At 42.7% G+C, this 17,799-nt stretch overlaps 1 protein-coding gene across 6 annotated transcripts in view; it reads right to left on the reverse strand.

Annotated features, from left to right (window-relative positions):
• The window catches only part of Bbs9 (Bardet-Biedl syndrome 9), a 369,513-nt gene that overhangs the window by 48,740 nt on the left and 302,974 nt on the right, over window positions 1–17,799 (reverse strand). For all 6 annotated transcript variants that reach the window (XM_076939717.1, XM_076939716.1, XM_034510258.2 and 3 more), the window contains one exon: window positions 10,424–10,646. In XM_076939717.1, coding sequence (XP_076795832.1) covers window positions 10,424–10,646 — 223 coding nt within the window. The remainder of the gene's footprint in view (window positions 1–10,423; window positions 10,647–17,799) is intronic.

Consider the following 17,799-nt stretch of genomic DNA (forward strand, 5'->3'; position numbering starts at 1 on the left):
AGAAAACAAGACACATATTAAAATTTGAGGAGAGCCAGCACAGTGTGACTGCCGAGGACAGGTTCACTGACGTGACAGTAGATTCAAGTGATAGCTCAGAGGATAAAATATTGGGTTGGGCAAAGAGCATACATGGACTGGGCCTAGTCCTTCCTGCACATATGTAGCAGATGTGCAGCTTGGTCTTCATGTGGGTCCTGAACAACTGGAGTGGGGGTTAACTGGAGTGAAGGCTATCCCAAAAGCTGTTGCTTGTCCCTGGGATAAGTTCTTCTAGCTGGACTGTCGTTTCTGGCCTTAGTGGGAGAAGGAGCACTTAGCCTTGCAGAGAATTGAAGTGCAGGGTGGTGGTGGGGATACCCAGGGGTGTCCCACCCACTCAGAGGAGAAGGAGAGGGGGAGATGAGGTAAGGATTGTGAGAGGGAGTGACCGGGAAGGGGGGCAGTGTGTGGGATGTAAAGTAAATAAGTAAAAATAAATAAATAAGATTTTTAAAAGTTGGGTTTGGGGAGGGGGCCACATGTCTGTGGTTAATAAGCAGCAATTTTTTATAATTTTATTTTTATTGCCAGAAACTGTTGAAATGAACATCAAATTTCACCCTCATGTTAGAAAAAAAACTCACAAATGTCAGTAGAATATGTGAGAATGGTTATTTTTTCACATGATACATAGCTTCAGAAAAAGTCCTCCATGAGGGTGACTAAGAAACCCTTCCTTTTGGCTCAGCTGTGCAATTTTCAATGATACTGAAAACTGCACACAGTTAGGCTCCCACTGTAAAATCTCCAGTAAGAATAGTCCAAAGGAAAGCTCCCATTTACAGCTGGGTGAGGGTAACAATGGGTATTCTGCATGTTTACATTTGTACATGTGGGTTCACAGGGTCACGTGACCGGAGTAACAAATAAGAGTGGCAATGTCCTTTTAAAGGTATTCAGTTCATCTCCCAACACTCAGGCAGGGTCCTTCCCAATTATCTTTAGAATGTTGAGTGTCATATTAGTCTAAACATCTGCAGGGAAAGACATTCCCCAGCCCCCAACCCCTGGGATTCTATTCCTGTATTAACAACTCCTCTTCCAAGAACCTGGTCTTCGGTCATCACAGTGTAATTAATTACTGGCCGGCATGTCTATCAGCGAGTGTTTGCTAAGCACACACTGGGATAATGTTGTTTTCTCAGGTCTTTGATGGTAGGCCTTCCTCTGCAGTGCCTCCCAAGTGCTTCTCTTGTCAAATCCAGCTCTAATCCTAGACTCAAATGTTCTTCCCCTAATCCTCCATTCCTCTCCTCACAGACTCCATTATGACAGAGAAGAATGTGCGCCCTATTTAGAACTGAATGTTTCCTTTACTTACTCAAGATAACTTCATTTTCAAGACAATTCTGTAACAATACACTGTTTAAGAACAAGGGGCTACCTAATTTTTTCAGATTAAAAAAACATGGTAAGAAAGAAAGAGAAAGAAAGAGAGAGACAGAAAGAAAGATGGAAAGAAAGAAAGAAAGAAAGAAAGAAAGAAAGAAAGAAAGAAAGAAAGGAAGGAAGGAAGGAAGGAAGGAAGGAAGGAAGGAAGAAAGAGCGAGCAGGCTGCTAACACAATTGCTTGGTTCCTGGCTGAACTCACCATTTCCATGGTTATTACAAATCACCTTCACTTTCTAATCTCACCATTTACCAGTCTTACTCCTTCTGAGAGTTCAGCACATGCACACGCGCACGCATGCACGTGCATGCACCTGCATTTACCCTCACTCTTCTTTCTTTTAATCTCTGTATGTGTCAGGTGTACACTTGGGTTCTTACTGGGTTCTCCAGTGTTCACTCTGCTTACCTGTTTCCTAGAGCATTTCTTGTACATCCCCGAAGCTTCTCATTGAAAATAAACACCAGATATTAGCATTCCTACCTTGTTATAACATGTGACCTTCAGACACAATTTTTTAGGTTTGTTTGTTTGTTTGTTTATTTATTTATTTAATGTTTGTGAATACACTGTCACTGTCTTCAGACACACCAGAAGAGGGCATTGGATCCTATTACAGATGGTTGTGAGCCACCATGTGATTGCTGGGAGTTGAACTCGGAATCTCTGGAAGAACAGTCAATGCTCTTAACTGCTGAGCCATCTCTCCAGCCCCCAAAAACAGTTTTTAAAGAGAAAAAAAAAATAATGAAAAAAACCTTAAACTTAAAACTTAACCGTAGTTTACTTGGTCTTGCACCAGCCTTCCTACACAGTCCCCTCTCCTCAGGGTCTCCCTGATCCTCTGTTGTCCCTGATCGATCTGACACCTCCTCCTCTTTAGTCCTTTCCAGTCATCCTCTTGTATCTGGTCACTGCCTTGAGACTGAGACTCAAATCCTGCGTTATCCACTTCCTATGACTTCATTCCATCAGAAGCTCCAACAGTTGCGGGCTATCCTTGGTAGCATCTGACCCAAGAATGCCAGAGGTCATCTTCCAGCCTCGATCTCACGTTTAAAGTTTCTCATGTCTACACAGCACATATATGGTTCTTGTACAGGCCATCGTGATTTTAGGTGTATTGTAAGTGAAATCAAACACATTATAGATACGCCAAAATCATCTCACAAAGTTCCCATGTCCACCAGCATTCCTAAACCTTGGTTAAGCTGCTGTCTCACATCGCAGACCCCCCTGATCCTGAACACCACCATTAAACTAACATTTCTAAAACACTGCCTCATGGGTCACATCATACTCCTACACCTCTGACACCTCCTACTGCCACCCAGCAGCATCACATGCAGTCTCTACTGTCCAGGCTCCTTGTTTCTATGCGCATGGCTGTTCACTAATCAACACAAATGTCTCTATAATCCAAACCTTAACCAGCTTACCCGCAGATGCACAACTTGCTCAGATCACTGGCATCTGTTGTCATCCTTTCTAAAAGCCTAATATCTAGGTACCAATCTGTATCAAGGCTTGCCCTTTTTCATGAAAAGCTCCACTAATTCATTTTAAAAGTCCATCCGAGTTTAAAGACACTTCCTGGTTTTGGTGTTATGCTATAGTTGTCTGAGATTCCTCCAGTAAAGGACCCTGGGTGAATGGCATATTGGGTTACATATAGTATTTTCATATATTTCTAGGGGCCTGTAATTATCTTAAAATTAAAACTTTAACAATATATTATAGATACCAACTATATATCTGGGTGGAGATATAACTAAAGTACCAAGGTGATGAAGACTACAGTTTTGAAGACCTTCTACCCAAGGATGAGAAATGAAATAAAAATTAAACAGTAAGGCCCTGTGGGAAGGACTAGAATGGCCATATCCCCAGGGGATGGGAATAACAGGGAAGGAGGCCCCAGGAATTGTTCTTGGAGCATGTCAGCTATGTCTTCAAAACCCTAGTAACTCAAAGCCACATACTTAGGGAAAAATAAAACACAAAAATATTCCAGAACAAAGGAACTTGGGAAAAGCACAAAGTATTTAGAGAATGCTGAGTAGTTCAGACTCAATAAAGAATCTTAAAGACAAGATGCAGGGAGCGTGGTTGGATGGATAGTGCAGGTCGATTTTGGAACTTTTGATTTAATACAGTAAATACAAAACAAAGCTTTTAAAGAAAGAAGGTAATATGAGTAGGCCTACTTTTTAAAGGAAGCTCATATGCACAGAAAAGTATAACTTCATCACAATACAGTTAGTTACAAGATTGCTAAACAAATAATTAGGTATTCTGCTATCAGAAAAGTTTATATATTTCAAAAAGGATATAAGTATATAACTATTAAAGTAAATATATAATAACTAATAATAAAATAACATCAAGAAAAATATGTGAAACATAAAGTAATAGGTACAAGCTGAACCTGGTTGTTGAGGCAGGAGGATTGTAAGTTTGAGGCCATCCTGGCTTACATAGTAGAGGCAGAGTACAGAAAGGACTACAGGGGGAAACATCTAATACTAAAGACCTTTAGAAAATTCATAGAGAAGCCTACTACTGTATAGCTTCATATATATGAATGATGGATAGATAGATAGATAGATAGATAGATAGATACATACATACATACATACATACATACATGATATCATATATATGATAAAGTTTTAATAGAGTTTCTGTATAACAAGATACTAGCTGCCATAGGCTAACAAATAGAAGACCCAGTGTTAGGAATAGAGTCTTTCATTTGGAACTGTTGGCCAGCAAAGTTACATAGATACCCAAACATTACTGCCAGTGTTCTTGGTTACCTACACAGAATGTGACTTTAAGAACCTATTGCTGAGATACCCCTTCCTTGAGTCAGAAAACATGGGGACAGCAAGCCATAACTGACCTGCAAACCAATCATTACTAGCTACTTCAAATGGTGAGATCTAGGTTCGTTAAAGAGGCCCTGTCTCAAAAATATTATTTTAGATAATTATTGAGAAAGACAACTCAATTTCAATGTTGACTTCTGGTATTCACAGACATATGCATAAACACATACATACCCATATAACATGCAGTGTGTGTGTCCGTGCGTGTGTGTGTGTGTGTGTGTGTGTGTGTGTGTGTGTGTGTGTGTGAACTGAACTCCCCAGGGGACCTAGTTCAGGTACTACCCACAGGTCAAGTTGCTGAAGGAATTCCCAGAGAGGAAAGAGGCAGAATGCAGAAGGCGTTGTAAGCAATGAGCAATTAACCACAGAGCGGTGAGAGCTTCCAGTCTCACTCAATAGTGATGTCACTTATGAGTGCAGGAAGCATCCTCAGTGTAATGCATCTCACTGTGATTATAAGAATGGATACACTGTGCTACAGCAGCCAGAAAGCTATATTCTTATCTAAATAAATGCCCTATTTGTGTGCTGTCAACTTGACACAAGCAAGAATCACTGGAGAAAAGAAAACCTCAATTGAGAAAAGGCCCCTACCAGGTTGGCCTGTGGGCAAGCCTACAGGACATTTTCTTAATTAGTGATTTATTTGGGAGAACCCAGCCCATTGTGGGAGATGCTATCCCTGGTTAGGTGGTCCAGGGGTGTTTACGAAAGCAACCTGATCGGGCCAATACACAGCACTCCTCCATGACTTCTATATCAGCTCCTGCCTCTAGGCAATAAAAATCTTTGTGTTTATGAGGTTCCAGATATGAGTTAGCCTCATTCTTCTATCTCTATATCTATCTCTATTCAAACATTTGGATCTCTTTCTATATACATATGTATATATGTATACGTATACATACATACATACACACACATATATACATATATACACACATATATACATATAATATATATACATATATATACATATACATATACATATACATATACATATACATATACATATAGATATATATTGTTCTAGATAGCAAACTCCTGAAAAGCAGCTTCTGGCAGCTGAAGCCAAATCTCTCCTCAGCCACATGTACTGGCAGGGACAAAGCAAGTGACAGTTATGCATGAGAAGACCAGCTAGCTCATTTAATCATTCACATTTGATGAAAAAAAATAAAATAAAATGAAATACCATCCAGTGGTCTTCTTGCTGTAGGAATAGAATGTATACATAACTGAGTTTAGAAAAATATATTAATGGAAGTTATTCCCCTGTAAGATATAATTCCAAACAGGAAGATATAGGATTCAGAGATACAGTTTGGGCTAACATAAGCCTGATGCTGCTGTAATACAAAGAATTTGCTCAGAAAAGGTGACGTGGAAGTCTGGTCATGAGTTGATAAAAGTAAGCAGGAGAGGCCCAAGGCAAAGGAGGCAGCAGGACACGCACAGGCTTCTGAAGGTCTGGATCCATGAGTCCCAGATGAGAGAAAATACGTGACAAATTCTTTTCCTTGGCCTGGGTTACCTCATTTAATATGATTGCTTGCAGTTCCGTGTATTTACCTGAAATTTGCAGGTTTTCAATTTTATTTACAGGCAAACAGACTTGTGGAGCCCAGTCCCAAATGATAAGCACAAGTCCTGTATCCAAGGCCCAGGGATCACTGAGGGAGAGGAGCGGAAAGACAGTAAGAGCCAGGATCAAGACGTTTTCTGAGAGTGTTTCCTAGCAGTGTTAGAAGCTGCATCCATAAAGTCTCAGCAACATGACTGCCTAAACATGAGCCAGGCAAGGAGACGGCAGTGGACATGCCACAGTGGATGGAGAAATACCACAGCCTCAACCCTACACCAGGAACTACAGGCAACTAAGGATGCTGAGGACAGAAGAAAGTCTTCTCTAGAGAAGACACGGCAATTAGTTATCTAAGCGCAAACGGCCAGACCTGAAAAGTTATACACAAGTAATGTTGAGAAGGCACATTTAGGAATATATGTATATACATATATGTGCATAGCGGCAATTAATGAAAAAAGAGGCAATGAATGTGAAAGAGAGCAAGAAAGAGTATATAGAAAGGTTTGGAGGGAGAAAACGGAAGGGGGAATAATGTAATTATATTGGAATCTCAAAAATAAAAGAAACTGCTACTAGTAGTAATAACAATAGTGACGATGATGATGATGATGACGATGACGACGACGACGATGATGATGATGATGATGATACAGGAACTACAGGAATGCTCAGGGAGAAATAGTCTTCCCCAGGGAAGAGCACACGATTTAGTTATCTAACACCAGATGCCCTGCTCTGAAAACATGTAGCATAATCTCTCTCTCTCTCTCTCTCTCTCTCTCTCTCTCTCTCTCTCTCTCTCACACACACACACACACACACACACACACACATTGTACCATTGCTAATTGGTGAAAAAGTCATGAATTTGTAAGAGAACAGGGAAAGGTATATAGAGGGTCTGGAGGGAGGAAAAGAAAAAGGGACATAATATAATTATACTATAATCTCAACAATAAAAGAAGGTTTTTTTAAAGGCCATAAAGTAATTACTTGCTAGTGGCAGAAGAGTTTCTACTTCTGGCCTCCAGGGAAGGCGCTCTCATCACGGTGTCCACTGCAGGAACTGAAAGGACATATCCAGAGTGCCTGACTCATAAAGGCTAGAAGAGACCATAGGGGTTTTATCCGGAGATGTCTATCCATCTGCACTTTAATAGGGGACATGGTACAATTACACACACTCCTGACTTTTAATACAACCACTTAGTCAGCGACTTCTCGGGCCCTGGTTACCTCAGCTGTTAAGTGAGGGAGGTGAACCAGATGATTCCTAAGTTCTTATCTAAACCTTAATATAAGCTTGCGTCTGCCTGTGTGTTTATTAATCCAGTCCATTCTAACACCCCACCCCGCAGCCCTGTCCAATCCAACAGCACTCCCCTGCATGCCTGATATTCTAGCACGCCCCTGGAACCCTGCAGGTTCTAGCACTCCACTGTAGCCTTGCTTCTTCTAACACGCCCGCGTGCCCTTGTATCCCGAGCCAGTAACTCATGCTACTTCTTACTTTTCCCATTACATGAGTATCATGCCACCTATAGAGACAAAAAACGTCAAACACAAACAGGTGCATGGTGACTCTTTCCTGAATGGCCGTGTCCTCGTAGAAAAGGAAGGAGGCTGTGAGCAGCTGCTTTGTGGCCTTTCTCCCACACGGCTGCAGGAGCTGAAGAGGGGAGGTCACGTGGAGAACAGCTCACCCTGGAGGGGGCTCTGGTGAGAAGTGCCGGTGTGCTGCTGTGGTCTGTGTGGCCTAGCGCACAGCACAGCTGGCCACAACACCTAACACTTCCAGAGACGGTGTTAACTCTGGGCTAGACTGTTTCTCCTGCTCCTGCTTTCTCTGGTGACAGCAACAGCGCTCTATGTCTCCTCTCCCTCAAGAATGAGCTACGCACGGGAATAAGATGTGTGACAATTCTGAGCTGTGAGAGGAAAGCTTTTCAAGTGACGGTGAGCACCGTGATGAGAAAAGACCAGGCACCGCTGCTCACAATTACTTGAGGTGCAATTAGACCCACAGAGGAGGGAGGGTCACCAGCAGGGAAGAGGGATGGGATGACCGACAGCGGACTCCGGCACACTCAGCTTCATCATAGCTGGTGGAAGGTGCTCAGCCACACGGGCAGGAAGGGCTCAGCCTCGCTAGCACTCCTAAGCTGGGAACAAACAGGTTTCCTGTCTTCCTCTTTACTTCTTCCTCCTCCTTGTCCCCTTTCCTCTGTCCCCGCCACTCACACAGCCAGAGTTTGTACATGGACAGGTTAAATATTCCAAACCTACAAATACATGCAACTCTCCAGTTGCTTAGTTACTTGAAGAAAAATGGTTCCGGTCGTACGAGCAGTGAGTGTGACCAGAGGAGACTCTGGGTTTCTGCTCCCAATCAGGCTCAGACTGGGGTCCAAGGAAAGGCCTGGGCAACCACAACCTCAGCTGACAGGAGACCACTTGCTTAGTTTCTTTCCGTTCCTGTTGATGTGATAAAAATGTCCTGACAAAAGGAACGTTAGGAAGGAAGGGGTTATCCTGGCCCAGGGTTCAAGGGTAAAGTCAATAATAACAGGGACATAAAAGAGGGAGCCGCTCACTGCAGCGGTCACACTGCACTCACAGAGGGGTGACGACTAACACTTGGCTTGCTCTCCCATTTTGCACAGTCCAGGCAGAGGGAAGGGTCCAGCCCAGAGTTAAGATGAATCTTCCTACATCAGGGTAATTGGCACAGACATGCCCAGAAGCCCATCTCCCAGGTGACTGTAGACCCTGCCAGATTAGGTGTGTGGAGCCCCCCCCCCCCCCCGCTCCTTCCAGAAATCCCACTACTTTTCCTCTGTAACATGGAGGGAAGGGTGCGTACTCTGTGCCCATCGGAATAAAGAGCTTTCCGGTCAAACATCCTTGAGCCTTAATGCTCATTTCTTAGGAAGATACTCCTCTGAAGGCAGACAGGACAGACTGGAGATCGAAAAGAAAAGGATGTGACAAGGACAAGACGTCAGGCTATACCCTCCCCACCCCGTAAAGAACTGCCAACATACCAGCTAAGAAACGGTCTTCAGAAGGAAAGGCTGGATTCTGTATGTAGTTATGATAAATAAAAAAAAATTTCTTTTTCAAATAATCAAATGCAGCATCCTGGGAACACAAGCTGGCTTTGAAGAACGGACCACACGTACCTGCAGCAGCAGTCCTACCTGTGGCTTCTGTTCCAAGCATGGTGCCGAGTGCTGATACACACAGAAAACCCTGGCAACCAGCCAAGTATCATTATTCTTAACCATCTAGAGCGGTGGTCTCAGCCTTCCTAAGGCTGCAATCCTTTACTGTCATGGTGTGGCAACCCCCGACCATAAAATTATTTCATTGCTACTTCATAACTATTATTTTGCTGCTGTTATGAATCACAATATAAATATCTAATACGCAGGAGATCGTAGATAGGACCCCCAGAGGGGTCATCACCTACAGGTTGAGAGCTGCTGTTCTAGAGGAAGACAGAAGGGTTGGAAACCAATGCCCAGGGAGGGCTAAGTCGAAAGGAACAGAAGCGAGATCCAAACACTGATCTGTCTGCCCCGGAGGCCTGGGCTCATCAGATTGTGTCATACAGCCTCCATGTTTATCTTCTGAAGATTTCACAGAAGTTCCTCTTCTGGGCATTCTGACTCAAGAGGGAAAGAAGGCAACAGCAAGAAAATCAGCACAGGCGACAGAAGCCATATGTGAAAGAAGAGAATCATGTCAGAGAATCCCATCATATCTCAAACTATGGTGTTTGCTTGAGTAAAACCATGCCCAGCTGCAGTGTGTAATACCCTGATGCTCCATGAACTGCTATAGAAAGGCCAGGACGGAGAAGCAGGCCTAGGAGCTTCCAAGGGTCTGAGTGCAGTGTGACTGACCACTCAGACCTACACTGTGGGAAGGCAAGCTTAGCCGTCTGGACCTCAGTGAAGGACCACACGGGCCAACTGCAGCTCTTCCCACCTTGACCCACAGGTGCCTTGGTCCTCTCTGCTCCCCTCTGTGATCCCGGGTCTTCCCCTCAGAGGCTTGCCCCGTATTCCAATGATGACAGTCCAGGCAAACAGCAGAGGGGATCTGTCTCATCTGGATCACATTAATTCCTTGTATCATGTTATTTACATTCACGAAATGCAGTATCTTGAGATCACATTTGGTAAAACTTTTCCTTAAAAACACTTTTATTCTCTAATCCTCTTTTTATTGGTTAGAAGCAAAATAAAATGGATCATATATTTAAGAACAGAGACAAGGAAGAAAAAAAAAAAAAAACAGACATACCATTCTAGAAATGTTTAGCAAGCAAATACCCCGAGAATATTTATCCACGTGGTTACCACAGGACATGTGAGGGGAAACGTGAAAGCAATTTTCTTGGCTATCATCACTTTAATATGAAATTTAAACCCAAACACAGCTGCAGGCACATTTCTCTAACAGGAGGAGCACTGTCCTCAGGGAGGGCGGCAGGATTCTTACCTGGCATAACCATGGCCTGCCGGGCCGCAGCATCTGTGCTCACGCAGAGGCGCCCACCTTTAGCTAACCTATCACACAGCAGGGTGATGTGCTTCTTCAGCCGGCTGGTGTCCTTGGGCATGCTCAGTTGGCTGCTGAGGTTCAGAGCCTGCTCCTTGGAACTCTTCGACAGGCAGGTTTTCAAAAGGTGGACAATGGCAGCATCCACAGTCTCTTCCCAGCCCTGCATGCAAAAGCCAATTTGGAATTTGTATAGGAATGACAGCAAGCCAAGGGGCCTTTTTCCTGTTAACAAGGCTTTAACAAGGTTTTCTGGTGGTGAGCTACTGATTCTTCTTGACAGCCTCCTCCAAGGATTGAGGCAACTGGGTGAGCTGCATATGAGAAGTGCTTTGTCCTATACCAGGAATAGAATAACCAGTAGTGACATCTATCCCCAGTGCAGACCTGTTTGATGATGTGGTGGCTCAAACTACCAGGAATGTACCTTCTTTTGCCCTACAGTCTATAGAAAAGGATCTGGCCCTTACAAAAGACCTAAATGTGTCGGGCACACCTGGGATGGAGAGAAGAAACTGGCATCTCAGCTGTTTGAGCCATAGTCTTGAGGCTGGGGACAAAAGCTGACAGTGCTAGTCTCCAGAGTGATTTTGGGAGTTCTAGTCTCTAGAGCTCTAAGGGTCTATCTAGTTCCATTTCAGTATCACATGGGAAAAAATGGCACAAAAAAAAATATAGCCATTAGTCCCACTTTCCTTCAGAGCAACTGTATGAGCTACAGTAAAGACCCAGGGAAATGTGGCATCACCTTAAAGTGTGGAGGCTGTAACTCTAGGACCATCACTGCTGCACTGGGACCTCAGCACCAGCACAGAAGACAGCAGCCACTGTACGAGCCCCAAACGGACCCCACAGGAAGGTTCAACAAGGAAAGGGTGCATGGCAGGAAGAGCCGATCAAAGGCCTCCACTGAGCATCTTCAGGCTGCGTCAGATCCTCCTGACAGAGGGCGGAAGGCATTAAAGGTAGGACACTGCCTCCTGTTTCCTAGGACTCCCACCTACAAGCCTGGCCTCTAGTCATCTCTGCTCTGTTGGCAGCAGAACTGCGCTGCAGATGCACGAGGACTATACAGCCCAGGCTCCTTCCTCACTGACATGTTCTTCCTTCCAGGCACACAGCGCTGGTTCTTAAACCCAGGTCCAGACTGTCTATATTCCCACCAGAGAGCCTCCCACTGACTGCCACAGGCAGTAAACCAAGACTTTTGATTCCACTGACCCATTCCTATCTCCCTGTAATAGACAGCAGCAGGCAAATTAGGAAAAAGAAAAATGAAGCTGAGAACCCTTTCAAGAGGACCTTAACGATCTTTAAAACAGCTTCCTGCTCTAAATCACTACAACACAACAAACCACTGCTTGCTGCAAAGACACCTTTCGACTACTAGCAAAAATCTACATTAGACGACTATCTAAAATGGCCTTAGTAACTGTCTCAGAGAGGACATGTTCCTAAGTTGCTTTTGGAGCCTCTGACAAAGTCCTCTGGAGTGCAGGAGTGAGTCCTGCGGTGTCCTTTAGGAGCTGTGTGCTCTGTGGACATTGCAGCATGGAAGCACTTCTTCTGTGTCATTTAGACCGACCATCTTAGCAAGCTGCTGTATTTATAAACAGACGACATGAGCTTATTAGGAAACAAAAGCAGGCAGTATTTACTCAATACAGAAGGACTCCTACAAAATTTCTTTTCCTGCTGCCAACTTGCAGAGCAAGTAAAAAACCATGTCATGTACTGTGGGAACATGGTCCAAGAATGGAGACTTGGGAGGGGAATTCTGAGTGTCTGAGAGAAAACTCCAGTTTCGAGTTGTGTGACCTCAGTTTCTTGAAAAACACAGAACTGTTCTTGGAATATGCTTTCGTGCTACTCCCAGGTACAGAGAGTGAGTTCGCTTTGGACTGTTCATTACAACTGGCTACTGCTATCCCACAGCCATGTGCAGCAATGTGGGGCTTGATCTGTGACTGGACACCTTACTCATGTGACTGTCCCTAGCCCTCAGAGCAGCGGTTCTCAACCTGTGGGTCAGGACCCCTTTGGGAGCTGAGTATCAGATATCCTGTATATCATATATTTGCGCTACAATTCATAACAGTAGCAAAATTACAATTATGATGTAGCAATAAAAAATGTAATGGTTGGGGTTACTGCAACATGAGGAACTGTAGTAAAGGGTCCAGGTATTAGGAAGGTTCTTAACCAATGCCTCAGAGTGTAAGCAGCCTAGTGCTCTGAATAAAGCTGGCTATCGCACGAGGTTTAGTTTGCTTCATTTTTAGGTTCCACTCTCACAGGTTCCTCTGCCAACTAGAATAGTGAGCAATGTGTAGATACTTAGTATAGCTATTTAACACAATGAGACACAGTGACAATACTTAGGTTGCTAATAAAACATTTAGAGGGGCTAAGCTGCTGCATAAATTCAAATACAATAATAAAAGAGCGAGCTTATGAGATAAGAGGTGATGAAGAGTTTGTTACACAAAACTCAATGTGATAATACACGATTAAACAGATAGCATAACTACCTAATAAAATATAAAGCGAAACTTTTCAGGAAGTAGAAACTAAAGCCCGAGGAGCTGGAAGGCGGGCCGTTCTAACACCTCTCTGGTGCCGAGACCGCCGCCCCCGTTACCAGCACGGGAAGCACACACGTGCCACCTGCGGATGCCAGGCTCGTGTTCTTTGTTCAGACTAATAACGTGGCACGTATTCCAAGAGTGAAATGCAATGTGGATCTGAGGAATTCCTGCCGAAACTTCTAGAAGAGAAGTAAGACACTCCCTTCTGTGAAACTACCTATGGCTTTAGTTCTCAGGTCTAGAGCTTTAACATTTGTATTTATTTTAAAAATAATATTTATGATTAAATGGTACATGATGTTATATGCTGTGAAATTAAAAAATGAAAGAGACTCAGACATGGCTCCTATCTGTAAGTACCTTGCATCACTAATAAGAGAAAAATATTAAAACTATAATGATGTAGAAAATAACAGAGAGGGGTAGAGTTAAAGCACTTTAGCAGGGTTTATTTTGTCCTCTAGTCCTGTTCTAGAACCAAACCCCTCAAATAAGTTATTCCAGACAGAAAGGGCTTTCTTCTGACCACCACATATGCTACGTGCATGCGCATACACACACACACACACACACACACAAACACACACACACCCCACAAATACTATTTATAGAAACCTTTAAGACTCGTATGGTGTCTTGTTATTTACCAAGACTATTCCTGTATTACAGAAAATCAAGGAAATACTATGAGCCTTAATTCAGTGAAGCAAGCATGAGTCACTCAGAAAGCAATGTTTCTATTTTTGCAAAGCTAAGGTAAATGCTTTCTCAGACATAAGGCAAAAAAGATCCCCATAGAGAAAGCCCATCACTACCACACAGGTGCACACATTCCTACCGTATGCAATCAACACACTGAGGTCAGCAAGGTCACCCATCTCTAGAACCAGTGAGATCTGGCTCATTCTAGTTCTGCAGAGGACTGTTGCCAGAACAGTAAACACCAATTTGCCTAAAAGGAACTGCTGACTTTGGACAGAGGCTTCTTCACCTTCAGAAACCCGGGATTCATCTGAGGGGGAGGGTAAACGCAACACTGTAAAGGAATTTCTGAGGCTCAGAAGCCAGTTGAGACAGTGGCGCAGTACATCTCAGATGTGCCCAACCCCCTCCATGACACCTTCCTGCTGCTTGAGAGGAAGCGCAGGGCAGTGGCCTATGGTACTGACTTAAGAGAAATACCTGAGCCAATGCAGGTTGCTTACGTATTTCTTCTTACTCAGGAACACATTATGTTATTTTTTAAAATTGTGCCTAAAGGAGACTCACAGGCTCTTTGAATGATTACTTAACATTTTAAGTGCTAAAGCACACCACACAGCATCGGAGCGTAACTGAAAGTCTTTTTGCTTCTGTTTCTCTTAACAACACCGGGAGGAATGTGAGCACCCCAGCATCCAGCACCTCACTGCTGAACTGCAGTAGTCATGCCCCACTTTCGGATGCTCGCTGCACGCCTGGTCCCACACTGGGCATTCAATTAGTCCTCACAAATTTTCATGGGTACGAAGACTGTCTTCATGAAAACCACACACCCTAGGAAAGTTTCCAGACGTACCACAAATGTCTTTAGATTTTGTTTTGTGAGGGTTTCCCAATGATGCTGAGGATTAAACCAGGGTTTTGTATGCGCTAAGCATGTGCCCTACCATTCAGCTACACATACTCCGCCTGGATCATAGTTTTAAAAAATATGGTTTAACACATTTGGTTTTCTAAGGGTGTATTATTTTGTTTTTTCAGGAACATTTGTTTCTTATTGCTTATTTATTATTGATGTCACCTTCCAAATGACATAGATAATAAAACATAAAAGTCCTGAAATCATGATGAAAACAGTCCAAGGAGGCTGTGTGCAGTTTAATTGATAGAAACTAAATAAACAATATAATTTTTGGTTACTTTCTGCTAAAATATGTAATTTGGATATATATATATATATATATATATATATATATATATATATATCTTATGGAGGAAGAAAACCTTAGTACGTGTATTGCTTTATTCATTTACTGTGCTTAAGTGGATCATTTATACTAAGGTCACAATCAAAGTTCAGAGTATGTAGTTAAAAAAAAAATCCTAAGAAGGATATGCCTGAAACAGAAGCCAACTCCTTCCTCAAGTAACAGCGGCCAGTGTAATCTGCAAGCCACGTCTCTGCTGCTGCTGACCTGCTAGAGCCTCGCTCTGCAGACTGAACGTGCATCCCTCCCAGGGACCTGTAGAAGGACCTCTAAGTCCACTCATACTCTGTGTTGTTCGTTGACAAGGTCAGACAGAAGCTACTGTACCAGGGTACAGATGGAGAGGCCTGTGTCTGGAGTCTGATAACATGCATAAGGACTTAGAATCAATTAAGCATTTTGTTCTAGAAGACACTTGAATCACCATATGGCATCATATTCTATTCAACACATCTATGCTTCTCAAAAATTAGTATTTATTTTTGCTTCAGTATTTCATAATTATAAACATTATGATACCAAATGGACTCTACCATTCTCTTAGTTCATTAACTTAGATTTCTGATGTAGAACTAGCTTTACTATGTATGTTTTCCTAGAGTAATCTCTGGAAAGACAGTATCAGAAATAAGCAGCTATGTCCATTTTATTAAATACTCATTTTACCACCTATTCCCAAATATGACTAAGGCAGAAGAAGTGAAGTGTGCTTAACAATGGCTGTCATTTGTGCATATTTATCATTGGTAAGATAATATATCTTGAATTTATCTCCGTTATTAGGTTACGTGAGTGGGTAGATACTTGCATATACAGCTAAGCACAGATTAACAACTGGGATACATTCTGAGAAATGTGAAATATATCATAAGATACATCACTGTATGAGGATCCCAGACTGTATTTGCATACAGATAGCTGTCATGTGAGTAACCTCAACTTTTAAATATTGAATATTTTTATATTTTATATTTAATATACTTTATATATATAATATTTTATATAGAGAATATTTAAATATTAAATATTTTGAAGTGTTATTTTTAAACAAAAAAACCTTGAAATTAAATAAAACTAACACATGCCACACAGTTAACCAGACCCAAGGTCTATACAACTCACTGAACTTTGGTCTGTAATTTTAGGGAGCCATTATATATATGCTGCTCCATTACCTTCTGTGGTGGTTTGCATATGCTTGGCTCAAGGAGTGGCACTATTAGGAAGCGTGGCCTTGTTGGAGTTGGTGTAGCCTTGTTGGAGGAAGTGTGTCACTATGGGCTTTGAGGTCCTCCTCCTAGCTGCCTGGAAGTTAGTCTTCTCATGTTTGCCTTCAGAACAAGATGTAGAACTCTCAGCTCCACCTGCACCATGCCTGCCTGAATGCTGTCATGTTTCTTGTCTTGATGATAATGGACTGAACCTCTGAACCCATAAGCCAGACCCAATTAAATGTTGTCCTTATAAGAGTGCCTTAGTCATGGTGTCTGTTCACAGCAATGGAACCCCTAACTAAGACAGAAGTTAGTACCAGAAGTAAGGTATAGGCCTGACAATGCTTTTGTGTGGAAGAATGGGGATTTGAGGACTTTGGATTTGGAAAACAGTGAAATGTTTTAAGTGGGGCTTAATGAGCCATCCTAGTAGGAACATGGAAGACTTTGTTTTGCTGAGGGTGATTTGAACTGTGGACACCTGGCTGTAGAGGTTTCAGAGGAGAAGAATTTTAGTATGTGGCCGAGAGACTGTTCTTGGGATATTTTGGTAAAGAATGTGGCTGCCTTTGGCCTTGTCTGAAGAGTCTGCCTGAGGCTAGGGTGAAGATAGTCAGATTAATTGCATTCTCAAAGAAAGTCTCAAAGCCATCCAGTTTAGACTCTGTGCTGTGGTTTAGTCTCATGAAGGGCATTGTGATAAAGTGTAATCTTTGATCTAATCTTTAAGTTTAGAAAGAAAATACAAAATGTATGGCTCAAGTAATAAAAGGGCATTAGGAAGTGCAATGGAGCTAAATCATGTGTTCAAGGAGATAAACATATTAGAGAGTGGTGACCTTGGGGCAGGATCCCACCCAGCTAAGCTTATTGTTTATGCATTTGCCATTGAAAAAAGAATAGTTATACCTAGGCATTATTATTATTATTCGATTATTGCATTCATTCAGACTTTTAATCTGGAATGAAGTACAATCCAGAAATGAAGGCCACAGGCTTTTGATGCAGATCTTGAGGAATGGTGGCCATGAAAAGAGTAGACCCAAGCATGGTGGTACACATCTTTAATCCCGGGAGACAGAGGCAAGCAGATCTCTGAGTTTAAGGGCAGCTTGGGATAGAGCAGGTTCTAGGTGAATAAACACTTAAGTCCAGGCACGGTGATACACATCTTTAATCCCAGCATTCAAGAGACAAAGCCATGAAGATCTCTGAATTTAAGGTCAATCTACAGAGCAAGTACCAAGACAGCCAAGTCTATGCAGTAAAGGAGTTGGAAAACAGAAAGCTGGTGATAATGTTTCAGAACAAGGCAGCCACGTTCCAGCCCCAGCAAGCAGCAGAACTCAGCAGCTTCAGCCATGTGGCTCTAGCTTTACAATTAAGAGTAGAAGAGGTTACTGAGACAATCGACGCTGAATAGCTAGAGCAAAGGAATTATCCATGATGAAGAGGAGACCAGCATCACCGAGGTGAAATCTTCTGGGAAGTGTTTTCTGAGAGCACCAAGAAGCTGTGTTCCAGAGATAACTGAGGTTGTACCT

The sequence above is a fragment of the Arvicanthis niloticus genome, chromosome 8 (assembly GCF_011762505.2).
Source record: "Arvicanthis niloticus isolate mArvNil1 chromosome 8, mArvNil1.pat.X, whole genome shotgun sequence".
NCBI classification, from domain to species: Eukaryota; Metazoa; Chordata; class Mammalia; order Rodentia; family Muridae; genus Arvicanthis; species Arvicanthis niloticus.